Source organism: Seriola aureovittata, chromosome 8 (genome assembly GCF_021018895.1).
Source record: "Seriola aureovittata isolate HTS-2021-v1 ecotype China chromosome 8, ASM2101889v1, whole genome shotgun sequence".
Classification (NCBI taxonomy): domain Eukaryota; kingdom Metazoa; phylum Chordata; class Actinopteri; order Carangiformes; family Carangidae; genus Seriola; species Seriola aureovittata.
Window position 1 is genome coordinate 9873113 of NC_079371.1, and position 23410 is coordinate 9896522.

The following is a 23410-nucleotide window of genomic DNA, read 5'->3' on the forward strand; positions in this document are numbered from 1 at the left end:
AAACTGAGACGTCATACATGCCCCTGGGAATAAGTCACATCCTTATTCTAGCTTCCACTGAAGTTCCATAAAACAAGATACTTAACCTTAAGCTTCTGAGTGGCCAGTATCAGAAGTTCATTGAGTGTACTTGCAGCTACCAGGTGTGTCTGAAACTGTCTCGGTAGAAATCAGGGTGTTGGTGAGAAAACACATTCATGCTCAGCAAACATTTCTGAATAAATAATATCTTGAATAATGTCCTTGATGTGGCAGTGTGTTTTTCGTCTTTCAGTTTCTTATCAGTTCAGCATCTGTAGTGGTCTCATTGTCTGGCCTCCATCTGCTGCCCTCCAATAAGAAGCACCCTATCAGTAATATTACCAGTTTGCAGATAAGGACTGTCAGCCGGTTACACCATCAGCTAGGCAATATCACCATCAAATGTTTGGCTTTGTCAACGTTTCGTTGCAAATGCTTTTTGTGAAAGCCAACATTTCATTGGCAGTTGTAAAGATTACCACTCTTCCTCACAAGCAAAATAAATACAGATAACATTTCTATCTTGTTTTTTTTCCTTATCTGCGTAAAGGAATTACTCAAATCGAAAAGCAATTAGGCTTCCTTAGCGGATAGACTTGGAGAATGTTATCAGCTGCCTCTGCACAATGACTCAAGTAGCTACAGTCTGACCAGCTGGCACAGAGCAAAGTAGCTCCACATGAAGCTGTCTGAATAAAACAAAGCAAAAAAGATGGAGCAATTGTGAGTGAAGCGCATACCTCTGAGAGTCCCAGAGCAGAAAAATGTACAGTTTATAAATTTAGACTTCTAAAACAAGGCGCTGTAAATAGTCCCAATGCTAACATTGATTCTGGCAGGCAGAGGAAAGAGTCTGCCTGGTGCAGTCTAAACATGAAGGTTGGAGTATGTCTGCCTTAAGTCAAGATTACTTGTCCGAGCAAATACCTGTCATTCACTGAGGCAGCTTCGTTTCCTTAGCTCCCTTTGTTTTTTACTTGGCTGATTGTTGTCCTGACCTACTACATATTGATGCTCTGGGTCAAAACACATCCACAAAGACAGGTGGGCTCACATTTATTGCAGCTCTGAAGAACTTGAGGGTCTTTTTCAAAAACATAAAAGACATGCCATTTCCATTCAAAAACAGAAAATTTATAAAGTAGTCACCCTGACCCAACCAATTCCTTAAATGCAGATTCTGCATAACATATTACTTTTCCATGGTTTTGTATAGAAGTAAATTAAAACACTACAGGTGAATAAGTTGAAAAAAATAGATAACACCACAAAACTTCCACAGTTGACTACTTACATTAAGACAATATTTTATTTTTATCTAATTAAATCTGTGCTAATTTGTATAAATTAATGTTTAGAAGAAATCTAAACATTGGATAAAGCTAGGTTCAAAAATTTTGTTTGATTTTGTTGACATATTAGAGTCAAAGATTTTTACAAGGGGAATTTTGGATATCCCTTTTTATCGCTCCATAAATAAGAAAATACAGTAAAAATCCATTTTCACCATGTTTTTGTGGATAAAATGTTATATAAATCAGGCTATGAATAGTAAAATCCCCTCCGGCTCGGAGTGTAAGAAAAAACTCATTTTAAGAAAACAGCCTTTAAAGACACTTAATGTTTTGTAAAATTCCATACATTTCTATTTGAAACCACTATGTACAGACACAATAGTGAAATGACCATGTTTGGATCCGATATAGTGGAGGATAGAGCGAGGTTCACAACGATACCTATGATGACAGGCTGCAGACAGCGATCATGCTACTGCATGTTCAATGCTGGTAAGTTTAGGAGAAATCTACAGATGCAAATAGACAGTGTAGTAAAATAAACACCTAAATGTGTATTCTGGACCTTTCCTAGTCTGAAAGAGGAAATGATATGAAGCAAAATAGCCCGAAATTTCAAAATTGACTGGTGCATGAAAAATAAATGTTAGGGGTTCATCAGAGGTTGAGTAGCACAGTGGTAATTTATCTACATTTTGCATTGAAAACTGAGCATGTCAAGGCAAGCAAATGTAGCCGATGTATCTCCTCAGCTATGTAGCATAATAGTATGAAGCTGTGAAAGGTTGTTTGATCTACTGTAAATGCTGGCAAAAGTAATTCATTCTTTTTGTTGCAAAACCAATTCCCTCTAATGCAGAAGCCTCCATTGATAAAACATTTGGATCAGCTTGAGGCTGCAAGGTTTTGGAACATTGCCAGTACAACACTGTTTTCATACAGACCTCAGATGTCCTGTGAGTATTGGTTGTCTTATGGCAACTGGAATTCCAGTCGGACTTAAAATCTTGGCAGTGAGATGAGTTGACCTTGGTAACCGTCTCTGGAGGGCATGTCTGCATAGCTTGGCAGATGTCATCACCTCCCATCAGAGAGGTATTTCAAAGTGTCCTCTAATGACTCTACTCTTCAATTCACTGGGTGTCATGGGCATCACCTTGCAGTTGATTGACAGGGAGCCTGACCCAGAACAAGTGCTGAAGAATCCCACAGCTGTGTCTTTTATGATAGAATAAGAGTTTTCTTGGTAACACTTAAACAGTTGGTAACACAGTTTTCTGTCGATATGAAACACTGAGTAGTTACCAAGTAAGATGTAAGAAACAAATCAGGAACTAAATTCTAATTGATTAGCAAAAAGTTTCTGAGTGACTCCACTATACAAGTTAACTGAGAACAGACTGCTGCACTAATGAACCCATGTCTCTGGCCATGTTCTTAATGAATAATCCCCAGTTTGCTCTAAATCAGGTGTTAAATGTAACATAATCAATAGCCAATCATTACCTCCTCATTCTGTGCATATTTCTCACTATTTGTGTTCCCTATTTGTGAAGTTTTAAATGGTACGACAACATTAGTGCATGAATGGCAGTAACTAAATAAATAATTTATTCATTAATCATGAATCTACATCATAGCAACACACAAAACATTTATTTGATATATCGATTATTGTAACCAAGAAATTACCCAAACTTATTTAAGTCTGTTGTCTGTTGTCCTAATAGAATAATGTGTTTATGCTGCATTCCTCCAATATTTTTGTCCCAGAATTCCACTCTGTAGACAATGTAGCCACGTTGCTTGATAGCAACAACCGCCCTGCCTCAGAGGTCACTATGTGCAGACACAGCACTGTGGCAGAAACAATCCCAACTGGTTTCACTTTGTCTCCCTTCCTCTTCATTATGATATGAAGTCTGTCTCGCGCGTGTGAAACCGAGCTACTAGATTCATCTGATACAGCAGAGACATTTCATGGTTATCAAGCACCATCATTAAGCATGCTAATTTTAGAAAGCAGCAATGGAGGTTACTGATGTGTGAACAGCCTCATACAGTTTTGAAGACACATTGGACACCTCAGCACAGAAATTATGTGAATCCCTAGTTTTAGGGGTTGAAAGGAGAATTAAATATATAGTTACAGCTTTTTAATGATTGCTAAACATTATTGCGCAAATAAAAAGTGTGTGCTGTACTTACAGAATTTATGGGAAGATTAAATATTTTAAGCCCAGATAATTAGCTTTATCAATAACACAAAGAAAGCCAAAACATATGAAAGCTACTTGTGTTTTTTATGTTACTGAATGGACTTACAGTGTGTCACTGCTAAGGTTTTTTTTCTCCATCAGATCTTATGCCAAGGATTTACAAGGCGGTAAAGATGGCGACTTGTTTGTCAGGTGACATGTTGGATTATGTCTCACTACGTATATTGTCAAACATTGTTTTGGAATTGCAGTTTTAGTCCTTGTTGAAATTGCACACCTTATGTGTGATTTGACACTTAATAAATGAAAGGTTGCAATAGAAAAAAAATGCAAGTAAATGTCAGAAAAAGTAACTAGTGCACTCAGGTTTATTAACTTTTAGTTATTGTACATTATACCATAAGGTCTTGACTATCCACCGTTAATCTATGTGTTTAAAATGAGATCTTTACATTGGCCACAGCTGATTGCATTGTTTTGCTCTTTTATACTTTTTATTCAGTGTGATCTCATGTGCTTCATGTCATAGACACCATTGGGACATCAGGCTGGCTGGCTTTCCTTGCTAGAGCGCATTATGCCTAGCTGAACTGATGTACATCTTAACAAAATTGCTTTTTCCTCTCCATGTATTGCTCATGTGCATGTGGATCCTAAAGATGCTCAAATATTCATCCCTCCAAAGTTTATATGGACAGATTTTTCTTGCTTTCAGTTCCCATCACCTGAAATACTTACTATCTACAATACTATTTAATTCGTCATACATGCCCCTGGAAATCAAACTACCACTATGTCTTCTTTATGTGAGAAAAGAACCAGAAGCTATTAAATAGAGATGTGAAATATCCCAGCTCTAATGCATTTTTTTGGGGGGGGGGGTGTAAAAAACACACCTGTCTCAGTAATCATCGGTGCAGCGGCGTGCCATGCTGGCTGGATTATGTCACCTAGCACATGGTGAGATGTGATATACGACGCTATGCCAGTGGCATACAGAGACTGTAACCCAATCACACATACTATTTTGAGAATGTATGGCTTTTCCCAAACCACAAATAGGTTTTCGGCGCAGACTGGATACGCTCTGCCACGGCGTGCTTACACTTGGATCCCCATGGGAGGGTATCCATTTCTACGGCCCAAATGGAATGAAAATGCACATTAGCTATTAGGTCTTATGACTGGCTGGAATGATTTCACCAACTGTGTGTGTGCATGTTTGTGTGTAGCTGTCTGCACACCAAACACCATCTTGCAGCAATCTCCATTTAATAAAATAAGAGTGAAAGTACCCCTTTGTCAGACCAGCTCCTTGGTAATACATTATAGTTCTGCAGTATTAGAAAATGCCGTGTCTTGGAGATACAGGTTCAAACCCTGTCACTCTAATAGTTTCTACGTTTGGTGATCTGCCATTTTTCTGTGCTGTAACACTCACTAAAAAAGGATGGCTGATACCAAGGTTACAGAGGACATGTCAAAACCCATTCAATTATTTTCTTAGATTAGCTGGGGTGTACATAATATTGTGACACTGGACATGGCCTTTTTTGTTCCATTCAGTGTTGTTGACTGAGGAAACTGTAGTAAAGAATGTGAATGTGATACATTGTGCAATCTTTAACTTTGTTGCAGGAGGATCTGTCCTTGTCCTGTACGATGTAAAAAAATAACTTGGCACCAATACTGACCGACTTACTGGAAAAGTGCACTTCATTCGATCAACAGCCCTGAGCTGAAACACAGACTCTTCCAGTAAGTCAGTTAGAGATGCCCAGTTACTTTTCACATTTGGTTCTCTTGTTACTTGGACATCTAGTTGACTGCTGAAGCAGCAACACTGTGCCAGTGTGAGTAGCTGATTTGTCTCTGCACACGCTGCAATGCATACTTGATGATTAAAAGGGAATCTGATTCTGGTTGTGGTTAGGCAGTTGGTGCAGAGGTGTGGAGAGGAAAGGGCTTAATGCCCAGATGTTACGTGGTTCAGTACCACTTGAGGCATACAGCATATGACAAATTCAGTCATGTGGTGAAAACATAGGCAAGTTTATAGAGGATCTGGAATTACACACAAGGACTAGATGGTGTAATCAAAGGATGTCAAACAAGCTTAGAAGTGGAAGTAATGTGATGTATTCCAATTGGTTGCGTTGTTTTTTTCCATGGTTGTGCCAAAGCACCATGGAAGCCCAGGGTAGTATGTTGTATTCTAGTAGGAAGTATTGGGTATACTGTAATTTACCACAAGTTAGGTTCCTTTTTGACCATACTGCTCACAAATAAATAATAGTAAATGGAGAATCTTAATCCTGGAGGGTTTGGTTAGTTGCTTGGCATTTCTTGCAGCAGACATTTTGACTTGTCGTAGCAGGAAATCACAGGTGTAACTAATAACCTTAATTATGGCTCTACTCCATTTAGGTGTGTCAGTAAGCTGTGCCAACAGGCCAGAATGCGCAACACAAAGGCCCTTGAATTGGCACAACTAAATGCAGTGCAGCCTCTATTTTTGTCATTAGTTAGACCTGTGATTGACAAGTGAAAATGCACAGGTAAAGACAAGTGTCTGTAAACCCTAGAAAAGTCTTAAAGTGTCTAAAATCACGTGTAAATTAAAGACCTTTGGTCTTGAATATAGTTAAAGATAGTGTTTTTAGTCTGGAATGAGGGTGGAGTGAATTTGTATTTCCGTCCAGGAGATAATTAACTTGACATAAACTGGGCAGCCCGCCACACAAGTCAGTAATGGGCATTAGGAAAAGGAAAGCATTAATTATTGGTGTTTTCACAGTCTTTCCCACCTTGGCACATTTTCTGTATGTTAATGTGTACATTGAACACACTGGTCCTGTCGTACAGTTTCGCTTTTTCTGACGTGCTGCTCAGTTGTGTTGTAGTATTCCTAAATTCTGGTTTTGTAATATAATTTACGCCAGGCCCACTCAAAGCTGTCGAAATAGAAAAACATATGTACTCCACTTTGTTTTGGGCTCACAATCAAAATAAATAAAACAATTTTTCACATTTGACAGGGGTGCTTTGTAAAAATGATATCCAGAGTGGATCAGTCTAAAATTGATGGTCTAGCATTGTAGTGTATAAAGCCTAAATCACACACATAACATTTCTGTCTGTATTAATGCATCAGTGTACACAGTAAACAACAGCTGCTGACTTTTTGAGTGCCATCTACAGATACTGAAACACAAAAGCAGATCAGACAAATGTCCCATTCACAGTGTGTTTACAAACATGTAATAACTGATCCGAGACATGTAGGTTCTCCCACATAATACCACTTTAACACCTTAACTTTAACACTTAAACATCTTTTACTGCCAGTCTTCATAGCTCTCTTTTTTCACTCCCCTTTCTTCTTCACAGCGAAATTGTGTGATAATAGCTTAAAGGATGCCTTCTGAATGAGTAATCCTGAGAGACTCTGTAAGAAAAGTATGACAGGTTACCAACCAGTTAGTAGAGAAGGTGTTAAACTCCCCACATCCTCCTTCTCGTCCTTCTCCCCCCACATTTTACATCTGTTCAACAGCCTCTAATTAGGGCTTTTACAGACAACAGCATTAAAATATCCTGGAACCACGCCAGCTAATGAGATGCCATTGACAAGGCAGATCTTTCATGCACAACAACGTTTGTCAAAATCTATCTTTCATTTTCTGCTTTGACAGCCAAGTTTGTTCAACACTTTGTCTCCCTTCACACCTGTTGACAGGCGTTAGCTGAGATTTTAAAGTGGGTCTGTGAGTTGGATGTTTTTGGCGTCGTTTGCAGCATCGGATGCTCATGTTGATGGATTTTCTCAGGCACATTGTTGACACGTTTCCATGCATGCTGTGGACATGAAACATTTTTCACCACTCTGTCGCTGCCAGGATATCTATTATGTTGAACAGAGATAGTTCAGCACTCTGCTCTTGTAAAGCATTTTTCTTTACAGATACAGATGAAAACAGTGCATTTAAAATCCACATTTGTTCCACGTATCCTACATTTTGTTTTATATGCCATTACATTTCAAAGAGTGCATTGGAACATATTAGGAAATTCCAAAACACAAGCATTGTGCAGCTAAATGTTTTTTCCAAAAAGACAGATTAGAATAATGACACTATTGTCCAACTTGAATTCACAATAACATGGTCTTACATCATTAAAACATCATCTTTCAAATTGTACCTACCATTTTAACATGCCCTCAAAAATAATTGATAGTGGAAAGAATCGAACAAATGATGAAGCCCACCATATAAACATAATTTATGAGAGATTTTTGGGAACATGAAAAAGGGGATTGTCCTCATTTACTGCCAAATCTGGCTTATTGTTAGTTGGGTGTGAGTTAATGAAACTATGACTGTTATTCTTTCACAGCTGTGGCTGTAATAACAAGACATAATACTAATATTAATTATAACTGACAAATATGGCTACATATAATACATCATGGATTGTTATAACAACAACAACCTAACAAATAGGTATTGTAGCCAAAAAAAATGCATGAATAAAAGACACATTATTAGTCATTACCCTGGTTTATCACTGTTCATAAGTTTTACTTTATATTTCACCCAACAGTTGGCTAATCAGCAGAGCATTAGTGATTTCTCAGAAACTAACTGCAGTTCCTCATAGCCATGCTAATTACAGGTTGCTGTTTAGGCAACATCTAGTGATTGCTTGGCTCAGGGATTGAATTGTGAAGTTTTAGTGAGAAGTATTTACCCAGATCTATACTTTCTACAAGCACTGGAGAGAGAAAGGCATCTGTTTTGTAACCATTTATCTCAGGAGGTAATTACACGGCTATTGTTCCTTAAATGCAGCTTCATGAATATTCATTGTTTCCAAAGATAAAATAAAGCTTTTAGTGGCGGGCGGTGTACTTCCATTTCTTGTTTATATGTCTGTGATAAGGATTGCATCCAGCAGCGGGGTTATGTTTAGAGGCAAATGGACTCGGATGATTGAAAGGCCTTTTTATGAGCATTCAGAGAGGAGCGCTGGGAGGCCTTTCGTCAAACGGCGGACAGTCAGAGGCTTAATGACCTGTGTCAACAATTAAAAAGGAAAACTGGGTGCTAAGTGCTTAGCATCTCCATTTATTTGTCATTGCTGAAAACATGCCGCAAACAAGCACATAAAAATGAGACCCACTGAGTCTGGTGACATCACAGCTAGAAGATGTTAGTCATGGTGAAGCGTGCATGTGGTACGATGCAAAGGCGATTGAAGGTCAAACAAGGATTGCTCGTAGTTTAAGTGCCTGAAGACAATTAATAAAACTCACCCTGTGCAATGAGGGACTGACCATTTGATAAACTGCGATTACATCTAGAGAGCAACTGATTAAATAAAACAGCAGTGAGTTTACTAGATGTGAGTAAATCATAATCACATTCTTCTTCCTTCTCTTCAACTACAGCAGCAGGATTTTCATTTATTTGCTGGATTTGTTTATATGAAGCTGATTTGTTTTCATACGAGAATTGCTATAGCTTGCATTGATAATTCACATGCAATTAGCCTGCAAAAACAATGTTTGTGTCAGAGGTCCAGCTAAGGTGAAATGAAATCCACAGCCTCATCTGGTGTTCAATGAGTGAACCATTCGCTTCATTCATTCACTCAATTTTTTTTTACTTTTTTGTCCTTACCAATCACTAGTCACAAAAGCTGCCATGAAAGGTTATCATGAGCAGCTAATGTTTATCCCATTAATCAAAAAAAATGTCTGTGTGTGAACGTATAACAACTCGCACAGCTGTGGTGATCTTACTCAGCCTTGTCATTTTACTGTGGATATTTTGCATCATTTTAGCTAGGCTCATACGTTCACATTTGATAACACAACTAAGAGCAGTAAGAAAGGTAGAGGGAGAGAATGAAATGAGGCAATTCATCAAAAGATTTAGAGTTTCAGAGTTTTGCTTTCAAAGACGGTGTACACTACACCCCTTTGTATTTCTTTTAACAGTGCTGCCATAATGATTGAAATACAAATCCTGTGGAAACCCTTGAATGAATGGATCCATAGAGAGCTGCTCTGTGAGGAACATTGCAATTATACAATAACTGAATTCCCCTCTTATGGGAATTAACCTGCAGACACTAAGACACTGCCCCCGTCTACAGACGTTTCCCCTCAGAAACATCAATTTTCCCATTTTCTAATCCTCAAATTGCTACTCATGTCAACTATGAAGATCCACATACAAACTTGCTTGGTTTAGCAAAGACAGCCATTTGGCAAGTCGTGATGCTGGCATGTATGCTCAGATATTGTTCCCTGGGGTTTGGAGGACATGCATTTGGCTTTGGCATTGATGGTGGTAAACAGTGGCCTGGGTGGGTGGTTGTTGGTAGCCGAATTGTTTTGGAAGCAAACTTGTGACCAGGGGGCTGTCAGTTTGAGTCCTGTGAGAATTTCCGGACAGTGAATTAGACACACTCTTGACCTCTTTCAACAACTTTCTGCCGTCACAGTGCTTTTGACCAAAGCAAGAAACCATGGCTGTAGTGGATAGTAACAGGCTTGTATCTGCATGAGTGTACGATGTTACAAGAAAAGAGCAGTTGTGCTCAGCAAACCCTCCCTTGGTAAATACGTAGAGGTTGAAAGGAACACACTTTCATTACCCGGGGTTCTGCACTGCAGCTCCTCTTCTCTAGACAGCTGGGCCAAAAGGTTAGGAAGGCTTGGTGGGGTGGCAGTAATTAGAGATCCAGGGCAACCCGCTTAAAGAAATCGATCTGTATCTGGAAGCACAGCCAGAGACTAGAGAATTTCATTCTTAAACTGCCACAATTAAAATTTTCTTTTACTTGCCTCCTTGTCTGCAGATTTGGATTTATCATTCAATTTGCCACAGCTGAAAATCTAATCAGACCTCTAAAGGCTTTACTCAGATTTGCTTGCATTGCTCCAAGCTCCTTAAAGGGTTGTTGGAAGGTTATGTTTGCTGTGTAAATTGTATAATTTTTTGGAACTGTAGACAGCTGTTGTGTTTAGATGAATATTACTCAGTGGCTACAATGGTTTAACTTTGAGCACTGGGAGGTCTATGTTACTTGGATTTCCATGATTTAAGATAAGATTAAAGTAATAGGACAAGTGGAGGAAGATGTGTTAAGACAAACTTCTCCCAGTGTGTGAATTTGGCATTTATCCAAGTTGCAACCTAAGCTTTACTGAGATTCTAGCACAGATATGTGCACTCCCAGATCAATTTAGAAATCATTAGTTGAAAACATTATTGACCTCTTCCAAGCTGTTCATTGCAGGCTTGAGAGTTTCTGTCTTGGAGCCAGGGAGCTACAAAGTGGATTTTGATCAGCTATCAATCCTCTCAGCTACATTCATTGCAAAACCTGAATCTTTGATCAGTCTTAATAGTAGTGTCTAGGTCTGGTACGGCAAAACTGTCCTCCAATCTGGCTCGCCACAGATCAAACTGTAATTTTCTCCAAACATCCAGCTGTCCGGCTCACAGATGTGACTACAAAGCAGCCTGGAGCTGTCGTCCACAGCTGTGGAGAGAGGTTTAAAAAAGACGTGGTTCATCTGTCAACGCCTGGTTTCTAGCCAGAAGGGGAGGTTAGGCCCGTCTCCTAATGTTTGTGAGAAACATTTCACAGCCATTTTACTTTCTTTTTTCTGCTAAACTATCAGTCCATCCATTTAACAGTAATTAACTTTGATACTGATTCTGAGTTTGACAGCTGACAAGGAAATTGAGGTTGATATGGGAACTCTGCATTAATGAAGGAACAGGGCTTGATTGTGATTTGAAGAGAGGAACAGAGAGACTCAAAGGCCTATACACAGTTGTAATTTGTTGTACGGCCCTGCAGGCAAACAAAAATGAAATATATTTGTGCATTTGAGGTTCTCTTTATTGAAGCCCTTGGCAACTGTTCTGGTTCTTGGTTATTACCAAGCACTTTTCTTGGTTATTGCTGTCCCACAGGTCATTTTTCAATTAAGGTCAGTAGTGCTGTGATGTCTTTGTACTTAAGATTGTCAATTGGCACCTCTCTTGTCTTTACATTACGATGGCCATCACTCTATTGCCATCTGTCAAGCTGTTTTTTTTTGTTTGTTTTGAATCCCAACAAATCAATGCCAATGCCACCAGATGTTTTGCTAATAATGAGTAACAATTTTTTAATTTACTAGAGTCGGTGATCATCTCAATAGATTATCACCTTAAATAAGAGAGACTTGAACTAGAATTGATTGTAATTGTTGGTGCAGTTAAATTCATAAGTGAAAGAGAGTGAAAGTGAGCCTGGATGGTTTATTTCTCACTTTATGACTGATTTTGGTGCTGATATCATGTCTAAATCCAGGCTCAGGGGCTCAGACACAGAATTCCAGAGGGTCAATACAGATGGACGGCTGTAGTGAAAAGACTGACACTCAATCTTCCTTCTTCTGGATGCCAAACACAAGTGTGGGCACTAATTAGAGGCTCTAAGAAATCATTGAGGGGCGGGGAACCATCGTAACCTGAGGAGAAGCTGTTGTGTGGTGACGAGTTTCATTCGCTGTGCTGGATGCAGCCAAAGCCTGAGGGGTTGAAAGATTTCAGTTTAGCTTTGGTGTGTCGGCTTTTTCACACAACTTCACATGTCTTTCCACGTCACCATGCTTTTACTATCATTAACAACCTGCAGCTGTGGCTACAAAACCTTATCACAATTTGTAATAATTTCTCTGATAACCCTTTGTACATTGCATTAAGGATACATTTCATAGCAGTTATGGGAGTTAAATCCTTCATGGACTCGAGGGCTTCTTATGTTAGTCAACACAGGTTATTTTTATGGAAGAATTAACTGGATGTTGGTTTGTATTTTAATTATTTTCTGGCAACTGTGAGCTAAGTTTAAGGCTCATTATATTTGGTCTTTAATGTATTTTCACATATTACATACATAAATACAAGATTTTAAGATCCTACATCTCCAGATGTTGATGTGGTTCTTGCTGCATCATTGTATACTGATTTAGCAGTTCATATACAGGTGTAGTCTGTGTATTTTCCCAAAAACCTATGTTGGACATCCACCGCATTTTTAAAAAAGTGAGTACACACACTCACACACTCTCTCTCACACACACACATACACACTCAAACTCAAACTTGTGGTATCAGGTTGGGCCATCTGATATGATCCGCAGATGTTTTGTTTTGCCACTGCAGCAGGTGTCAACAGATGTCCCTCCTTCGTACTTGGCCAGATTGACCTCATGTAGAGAGACTGCCCCTCAGTCGGGCGACCTCTGGGTGCAACAGCAATCCGCGTGGAAATGATCTGCTCAGCTGAAGTGTCCCTGAGCAGGTCATTCCCACCCTGCCCCCTCAGGGGGTCACTGGTGTGGCCTCCCTGTAGATGGAGCAGCATGAAAATGGAGCATTTAATTACATGGATCAATAAACTATCACATTATTATGTTGCAACACAGCAATCCAAGGTGTTCAGTCCTTTTAGTGCTGGTGACTGATTAAATTTCTTGAGACTTCCTGTGTCCTTTGACCCCTCGACTTAAAAAGCTTTCACGGGTCATAATTGTCCACCTGTTGATGACAGCGCTTAAAATGTAAGAGAAGGAATGTCGACAGAAGTACTGTACTCTGTTGAATAATTCACATTAGTATTTTCCTTCTTTCTGTCAGAGACAAAACAGTTTGTCTGAGAGCTCTGCTTGCAGTTGTCCGTCACAGTACAGTAAGTACTGGTGAGCCCCCTAGAGGATCGGGGACCAAGTGTATTTTCACTCCCTATGTCTAGCTGTGTTAGTGTAGATTTCTTGACACCATTGGCATAATATAAAACACCAGAATATGATTTAAAACAGATGTCTTGACTAAAAATGCCTCAAGAAAAGAACGCTGAGTATAGATCATGGATATTTTCTTTCCAGCCATAGATGCAGGACAGTGACTTGGGTTTCTCTCCAAGCTGGCCAATCATGACTCTTAATTACACGTCATTACCATCATCATGTATTTTATTTGTGAGTACAGCTCTGTTGTTTTGCTCAAGGGCTCTTCAGCTGGTCATACAGCATTGGCAGCATTGGATGGACACATTGATCAATATTATCTGTGACATTCTGCCATAAGATAGTGTCTAATCTCTGGGCCAGTCTTATGTGGAGATAAGCAAAGGCTTTGCAGCTTTGTCCATGCTGTCAATCAACTGTACTGGATTTAAAGAAAAATCTTCAAATGTATAGAGAGAATATCATTAACACTTACAATCAATATACACACGTTGTGCACACATTTTGTTTTCAAATGCATAAACTGCCAAAGACACTACATGCATATGATAAAGATATTGGTATGCACAGCTCACATTGGATCACGCTAAATACCTACAATGAATAAATGATCCTTTACAGAGACTGAACATAGAGTGGAAATGGATATATTGATATATTTTGATCTACTTTATGTATTTAAACATGCATACATTCATTCATCAGTCACATATATGAATCAAATCTTGCTTCCTTTCCTCCCTTATGTAAGCCACCTCTGCAGAGAATTTGGGTGTCAAACCTGTTCTGCTTCCTCTTCAGCCCAACACACAGGAGCATATGCCTGGCAGATTAAATCGCTGCAGAAGGCTCCCACGCAGCCAAATTATTTTTTAATGGTATGGAAGATTCCCATGGCGTGTTTCAGCCCTCTTTTTGCCCGACTGACTGTAAACCCAAAAGCAATAAATATCCTAAGCAGGGTCGGGAATTTACTGCACCTGTAGTAACCACTACACCGTCTTAATAAGCAACAGATGTTGGAGTGATTGCATCGAACCTGAAACGCATGCACTGAAAAAAGGGAATTCTTTGTTAGGCACAGTTTCATCACCTGGCCAAGGCTGCTTCAACTCTGTTGCTAAGGGGCTCACATTCATTTTGATCAGCAGGTAACACGGCTGAAATTAAAAACAATTTGGATTAAGTGTCACAGTGACTCGGCTGTCGATTACCAGACAGGAAATAGCTGTCGTGAATGGTTACCTGTGATGCATAAGGCTGCTGGGAGAACACAGTGTAGTACTGGACCGATCTTTAGCCCATAATGTGTGAAAATAATCATTTCACCAACTTACTGAGCAAATACAACCCTGTGGCAGTGTAATCTATACCCATTTGATTTCATTTGGGAATTCATTTTTTTTGTTTGTTTCAAGTTTTAGTCAGAACCAATTGAAAGAGAATATACTGGTTATGAGTAATGTGGCCTAAATGTTCCTCATTCTCCAGAAGAAAGCCAGAGCTATGTCCACCTGATGATAAACTCCACAGCTAAGACACATGTAGTAAGATCAGTGAGGCACTGTAATGATATCATGTGAAGAAAGATGAATTTAGTGAGCCTAACAGAAGCCAGAGCGGATGGTTTTCATTCCTCCCATTGCTTTAATATGAGAAACATGCAGCCGTCTGGACAAAGGGGCTGCTCTTATTAGTTAATCTTTGCTTGAAGGCATCTAACATTTATTAATGCATCTGGGTATGTATATGCACATAAGTCTGTGTATGGGGGTGGGGGGGTACCGAATCCACTCTACTGTATGATCATTGTGTAGTCTTCTGTGTATGTTACTATACATATTACTCTTTTAATACTGTTATAATATTTGTTATTATCATCACTAGTAGTAGCAGTAGAATTGATATAGCTATTCAGTGCTATGTCCATGGCTCTCTGCATGCATGCTCCATAATTGTTTTGGCACTGGAAAGGTTAATGTTTAACAGCGTGAATGTTTCACCAACTAACGTGTGAACAAAGCACAATGGCTGCACTGTATAGGCTCCTATTTATTCAGAGTCACTTCCTCCCTTAATAGTCAGCTCTACTTTCCTCACAGAGGAAAAAAGTAGGTCAAGGAAAAGTCATGTTTGAGGTAATTCACTCTAGGGGACCGCTTCTCTGATCATTAGATGACATTGGTTAACCCCAAGAGTGAGGTCATTTTCAAGTCAAAGTTACGCCCAGAATCCGGCTTGAGTGGTAGCGTGTCTGTGCATTTTACAGTACACAGAGGGTAAATCTGAGAGGGAGGATATCAGTGGGAAGGTTGAAAAGAGAGAAGCATGAAAAGACAGTATTGTTTATTAAAAAAAAGATAAAGGAAAGCTTCAGGAAAAAAGGACGGAAGCTGTTTTTTTTTTTTCTGTTTTTCTGTTTTTTTGACCTTGTGGATTCTGCTTTAATCAAATATTGGTTTTCAGATGATGTGCTCTGAAGGAGCTCACTCTGAAGGAGTTTCTGCTTTGATGCAAGTGAACAAAAGATCCACAGCGAAGAATCACTTGGATAGTTCATTCTTGAGTTTCTTGCGCAAAGACCTGAACAAATGAGGAATGCAAACACATTGTTCCCCCACCTACTGAAATTACTTGTGAAGAGTGTGTAAGGTTTAAGCAGGATATTTGCAGACTTTTTGGATTAAGTATGATTTCATCCATGCAGTACTCTGGACTACCTTTTCATCAGGACCTAATGCTCTTATTCAGGCCTTTTTGTCTTCCTTTTCATCTTTCTCTACAACATCCAGCTCACATTTTCCTTTCAGATTCTCCCTTTAATTACAGTCATAATAAAGATGCATTTCAGTTGATATTTAACAGATTTTCCCATGCAATTATGTACGGAGTGTGCCAGAGAAAAGCAGGCATCTATTTATAATTGTGCAAGTAGATTTTTGTCGATTTTTTTTGTTTGGCCACTTTTATTAATACCATATGTACATGCACTGTCGCACATTCAATACAGTACATTTTGAGTCATATATTGAAGAATCACATATTTTGTTCACATTATTCATTATGTACTTTATGAGCCTGTATGTTAGAGCCCACACTAATGGGGATGTAATTAAAAACATGTCATTGTGATGGAGGGCCAAGCTTTAATAGCATGAAAGCTATCGGCTTGTTTCCTCCTGAGCTGAGCAAATGGATATAAAAACAGTCAATCAAATCTGGTCTGTTGCAGCTACTTGCACCACAGATTAAAAGAGCGATCAGCCGCTTTTTTTCAGTAATTTCTGTAAAGACATCAAAGAAATATTGTCTGCAGGTAGAAAAAGTTTGGTTCATTTTCTTTGAATAGTAACCCTTGAGAAAGGTGTAGTCCTGAACCACAAAATACGGCTTTTCTTTAATCCACTGCTTTATAGTGTATTTTCTGTCTGCAAGGAGTGCATGTATGATTTTGCAAAAAGTGTGATTTGCCAGGAGAAAATGGCCCTTATTTGGTAAGACAGTTTGTACTTGAGGCCAAACTCTTCGCACAGTTATGAAAGAGCCTGTTCATTGAGAAGTCATGCCTGGGCTTTGTTTTTCTTTGCATCTGGCACAATGTCATTCAGTCTGTTCCCACCTGGCTCGCCACCAAATCCAAATGAAAACATCAAAGTGAATCTGCAATCTCAAGTAATTGTTCTTTCAAAAAGTGTCAGTGATGTTTTATCTGCTGATAGACAGCATCAGTCAGGATGCCAGGAGAGAAAGTGCGGATGACATCAAGGTACATCTTGACAAAAATACTGGTTATAATTGAATCAGTGAAGAGTTGGATGCCTCCCTGTTCACAACAAAAAACTAAATCAAAAGGAAAACTAAAAAAGAAAACGCAGTGATGCCATATCAATTTTTGATATAGGTAGATATTACCGGATGTTAGAAAATGATTATTGTGCTCTGAGAAGTAAATGTGAACAAATATATCTACAGCAACTGGTGTGTATGGGGCTGTAGAAAGAATTATATTCTACATGTAAAGAGTTTGGAGGGCCATTTCTTTTTTTACTCACCTTTTCAAAACCTGAAACTATGGCTCTAGTGGCTGTCCTGTTTCTTACATTCACCAAACACACAAGTTAGTCCTTTTCTCCTGTAATGTTAACAATAAAAACATATAATCATTTGAAAACATGAACAATAAAGCATAAATCTAAACTCTCTGTTGCTTGTCCAAGTACAATATGTAATCTAAGCAGCCAAAATAAATGTGTAAATAAATAGCCACACTAGATATCCATCCTTGGTGCAAATAGTTTTGTTGGCTACAGACACCTGGGTGCAAATAACATCTGCCTATCATTAATGTTGCCAAGTGTGTATTATAGAAGACCCATTTTACAAGTTTCGTGTTTTAAAACTAATCAGCTGGAGATATCAGCTGACTGATGATAATAACATTAAGTAAATTAGCTAGCTAGTGGATCAAATCTGCCAGCGACAGTTGGAATTTCAGCTTGCTTTTGTCTACCACCATCTGAAATCAAGGACACATAGTTTAAAAAGCTAGATCTGTCACTGTTCATCATTGTAAACCACCATATGTGCCATGTGAGAACAGAAAGCATGACAGGCTAAGAAACAGAAAGGTGAACTGTCAATTTTCTTGTTTCTGACTTTAAATGATCAGAATTAGTACTGCTAGAGAAAAACAGACAGTGCCCAGCTGAAATTGGTTTCTTATTTTCTGTGACCACTCCTGTAGACAGATGTGTTGTCCTTGGAACCATCCTGAGAAACTCAGAGTTCCTGTGGAACTGTTATTTGACATTATACAGGGTGAGCACATGGCACAAACTTAACCTCCCAGTGTTTTTGTTTCTATTGCAAGCAAATAACCTCAGAATGAATCACACCGCTGGGTATGAATCACATCCTTAAATCAAATTTATGGCAAAATAAAGAGTAATCAAGCTCAGAATGTGTTTCAAATATAAATTTGACTATACAAGTTGCATTAGGGAAACGGTTACTCATCCGTTTAATGCAGCAACAAACTTGCAGCAGCACACTCCTTCTCTGAGCACATTAAGCCCCTGCTGCTGGTTCCTCTGACGGCGAGACATATTGGATTGGTTTATGAATATTGAATAATCATCATTGGTACAAAAATAAATACCGTACAAACAAATTGAGGGCAGGCAGGGGACAGAGTAAATTTATATGTGTAATCTCTGAGAAAGTCATCCAAATTTCAACACAGCCTGTTGATACTAATAACAGCATGCTGAGCCAGTGTTAGCATATCGTTGAACTGACAATTTTTGTTATGTCAAACAAACTGTGTGTTTACAACTGCTAAATGTTGAATTTTAATATCTAATCATATAAAAATGCTGTGGTGCAATTGCAGGGTTTTCAAATAAGCTCACTCTACATTTCTTAATGGTCCTAGAGACAAACCAGAAAGACATTTTTCTTGCTTAAAATGTAGCTTCAGCAGTACAACATTTTATGAAATGTCCTTATTTTGTCATATCAAGAGTCACATGAAAAGATCTATATCAGTTTCAGCCTCAGTACATAGCTCCTTGGTAGCTAGCCTAGCTTCATGAACAAGTCCATTCCAACAACTTGAGAGATTTCTAATGTATGTGCATTGCACATGGAAAACAAAAAAAAGATTTGTAGTGTGTAGTTATCTCACATCTTAAAACTATTTCTTCACAAATCACAGAAATTTGATTGTTTCTGCACACGAAACAAAAAACGAGCTGGTACTAGCATGCAAGCTAACAAGATACAAAATGTAAATCTAAATGTGTTTATGGAAGGCATAACTTTTTTTATCTATCACTCAGTCTGTTTCCTTATACATCCAGTATTTGTGCTAAGCTAGGCTTGACAAAATGAGTATTATAGCACATATAGTATATATTATAGTAGTATAGCCTTATTCTGTAACAATCAATCATTTTAGACTGTGTGGCCGTGGTGATGAATAAGGTGACTGTTCATGACAGTTCTACTGAGGTATTATTAGTTATTTTGAAAATGATATATTGATGCTACATGTAGCCTCTGAAAGCTACTGTAAATTGATTTTGATTGCTTAAAAATTGAAAATGGTATAAATCTGTCTTCTCATGTACTTACATTTGATCCATTATTGTACTGAAAATGGTGCTGTAATCAGAAAGACTTCAGGGTGTTGTCATTGCAATAATCGTGAGGCTCAGGTGGAAGTAGCCTGGCAATTTTTCTCCTGAAGGTGACAGGGCCTGATGGAGCCCTGAGGGACTGAATGACAAGCTTCATCATAGTGATTAAAACCCTGCAGTCGCTGCTCCCAACGGGCATTAATGGCTTTATGAGAGGAGCCTTGTAAAACTCATCAGGCTGTGTTCCCTTATGTTTTTGATTCATGGAGTCATGATAACAACGCACAGTTAAACACAAGACTGTAGATAAAAAGACAGCATACAACTTGCATTAGTTATGTGTAAGTTTGTACAGTATGTTGCATAAATTTATAACCAAAAGGCGTTCAAAGATAAAAGCCAGAAGTAATCATGATTTCCTTCTTTTTTTAACTGAGCACCATGTCCCAGGTTGGTTATGATCTAAATTACAAGCTTAGTGTGTAGTGTGTCTCAACCAAGCCATCTTTACTCAAATTATGCTTATTGATTAATCCTCTGCTATCTGAATATATTTGATCCAGTCAATTTAATTACTTGATTTATTTGTTCTTTTTGGCCTTTATTTTAGGAGTGCAAGATTCCCATCAGGAGAAGATCATAACAGTGTCCGGAGAGGGCATGGTCCACAGCCCAGACTTCCCACACACTTATCCCAGGAATACTGCGTTGGCCTGGAGACTAGTGGCACCCAGCAACATGAAGATCCAGCTCACCTTTGATGAGAGGTTTGGTCTGGAGGACCCTGAAGATGGCTTATGCAAGTAAGACCATAGATAGTACTTTGACACTAGTATCTCAGTCAAATAAATACAAGCAGCTCAAAATACATTCATTTTTCCTCATGAAGGAAGATTAAACTTGATTTGGGGACAATGGTCAGTTGGTAATCAGTTGTTCTGACAGACTACACGAAGATACAGGCTGATAGCAGTAGACTGGTGATACTTGGTAATTGGACAAAACAAAATATGGTATAGAGTATTATAATATAACATATTCCATTATTTTGTATGATCCTGTCCTCCTGGCTGGCTTTCTGGTTCAATATAATTTGTGCTAAAGGATTAGCATACACAAACGATATCAGGACACATAATTTTTCCTCTTGACTTATGTGCCAACCTCCAGAAAACTGAGTGTAGTCTTTAAATGGTCTATACAATTCATTTGGAAGGATAAGAAAACTTTTTTCTGTCTAAATGAAAATGTTGTCTTGAATGAATGAAGGATAACCTCCTCCAGCAGTCAGACATAGTAATGTGCAGTGTGCTTGCTAGGCCAGCTCTCATCAGATGTGGTGTTCCCCAGTTGGCATGCCAGATACGTGTTGGTCTGAGAAAAAAGATGTGTCCTGCCTGTGTTGGAGCCCATCTTTAAAGATTTAGAGTCAGAGTGTGGCCATTTGTGAAATTACCTTTGGTCTACGGTGGCAGCTCGTGAATATTGAAAACCCAGCAGCAGAGTGATTTGTTTCGCCCAAGACACCGCGATGACGTAGTTCAGGCCGGCGTATTTTATTTGATGCAGTCAATATTTTTAGCTGCTCACGTGATTGTTCGAAAGACACATGCGTCACTGTGTGCCCGGCAATACATAAACACATATACATACACACTACATACTACATCCTTTACTTTACTGAGGAGCTCCCTTTCAATTACTGCTTGAGTTTGCCTCTGTTTCCATTCAATCTAAATGGGGATTCCAAGCCTCAACAATCGATTTACCCTCTGTGCATTACGCTCAGTGCCCTGCCATCACTATATCACAACTGACTGGTTAGCATGGAGGAGCCCAATCAGGGGAAGGTGGAGAAGAGCTGGGGGAGGGTGACCTCACTATTCATTCCTGGAGAGCCCCCTAATGGATGGCAAGGTGAATAACAGCAGCAGTTTTCTACAGAGCTGACCAGGTTTAGATGAGGGACGTGGCAGCACAGGATGAGAAGTGAACTGAAAATAGGAAATTAAAGGAATATGTGGCCATGAGTCAGTATGCCTCTGTTCCAGTGTCAGTTGTTGTGCATTCAATTACACTGATCAGTGAAGTGTTTGCAATTCTGACTCTGATTCTGGTCTGTTAGAGATGGGTTGCAGCTGATTCAATTGTCTAAAGTGCTGTAATGTGCTGCCATCCAGGATTCATGCCTCTTCCACATTATTCTTTCCATATCATGTCTGGTCGTTGTCAGTGAAACTAAAAATCCGTATGTGAATGCATGTAATTCGAGCCCTCCAGCACACGTCTGAGGTGGGCTGGGTTCCCGTTGACGAATGAGGTTATTGTTGCTGTCAAAACCCTGTGAGGGGAAAGTTCCACAGTGGGGCAGGGTGCAGATTGACAACTTTTGTGCCGTCCTGCCTTCACAAGACTGCACTAGTCAGCGTCCTCAGGGAGAAGGGCGAGAGACAATAACAACATCCTTTTCCAGGGTCATGAAAGTCACCGCCGTGTCTACCGCTCCAGCTCTCGCATTTTTCATTCTCCTCGCTACCCCCACCACCGAGGCCCAACAGGTTTTGATCAGAACTCAAGATACACACTCTGGCAGGGTTGGCAGACAAACGAGCGCAGCATGCAATCACAAGCAGAAACAGACACACATTCATAAGTCTAACTACTTGTCTTTTTCTTTTCTCATTTAAACACACACTCACTTTCTCCGTCCCACATACACACTCACATCCATAAGCCTTTGGCTTAGTCTGCATATCTACTTTATCTTTCATGTGTTTAAAAATGTATTCCCAAAATTTCCCCTTAGACCTTCATTGCTGTGGTGTTACAGCAAAAGACATTCACACACAATGTTATTAAAATGCTCCTCTTACCCTTGTGTCACTGCACAATACGATGCAAATAAACAAGACTGTAATCTCCTGTCCAGTGATTCATAGCAATGGCCAGGGATAAAACAAACAACAGTGGGAGATGTGTTTGGCTCTGGTAGCAAGCCTGGAGCGAGAAGTCTTTGCTAAGATGAGAGGGAGGCTGTGTAGTTGAGATGCTCATCTGCTATTCTGTTTGTCTGTGGCACGATGAAAAGCATTCTTACCAAATCCACTGGAGGAGAGGCATATTGGAGAGGGATTGGTCTTGCTGCTGTTGGCATGGCAGCAGAGTCGTGCTTGACGGCTCACAGATAGGACTGTTCTCAGAGAGGCATTTGTGCTCTCCGTCTTCAGTCTGAAAGGAGAGGACTGGAAAACAGTATTTGTGTTGCTAATCTGCGTCATCTCCGTGGTAGATATTGTATCTATTAATAATGTACAAGGAGAAAACTATGTAAAAGAAAGCTTTGTGAATATTAAATACAGTTTGCTTGCAGAGTGCAGGAAGGGGATCCTTTCTGGTGGAAGCGTATATAACATTCCTTTGCTGTTCTGATCCTGTTCACTGTGACTGTACATACAGTTTGGTATGTATGTCAGTGCATTTGTAAATCTGCAAAACCGCTGTTCGACATGGTGATTCTGAACACATGGCGATGTGTAATGATCAGGGCGTCCTGCATTATTGATGAGCCATCTGTCAAAGCTCTGGAGCTGTCTGAGGGCTGATTTTTAGAGAGGAAAGCTTCTCTCTTCACTGACCTCCATTTAGAAAGCAGAGAGAAGCTAAAGTGATATTTTATCCTTTTCCAAAACCAGTCTGCTATCGATTAATATAAATGAATGTTTTACAGGTCATGCAGTTTTCCATCATGTGTATATGTAAAATGTGAATGTATGGTTTTGTAAAGGAACACTTTCCGTTTTACCTTTCCCAATAAGTCTGTTTGTGCAGATTACAAACTTCCTGTATAAATTTTCCAAATCAAAGGCAGCAGAGTCAGTAAATCTATCGACCCCACCACCACCCCCCCTTCAGTTT

The 23410-nt window shown here is 39.3% G+C and overlaps 1 protein-coding gene across 1 annotated transcript in view; it reads left to right on the forward strand.

Annotated features, from left to right (window-relative positions):
• The window catches only part of pdgfc (platelet derived growth factor c), a 43414-nt gene that overhangs the window by 7333 nt on the left and 12671 nt on the right, over nt 1-23410 (forward strand). The window contains exon 2 of the mRNA XM_056383479.1: nt 20106-20298. Coding sequence (XP_056239454.1) covers nt 20106-20298 — 193 coding nt within the window. The remainder of the gene's footprint in view (nt 1-20105; nt 20299-23410) is intronic.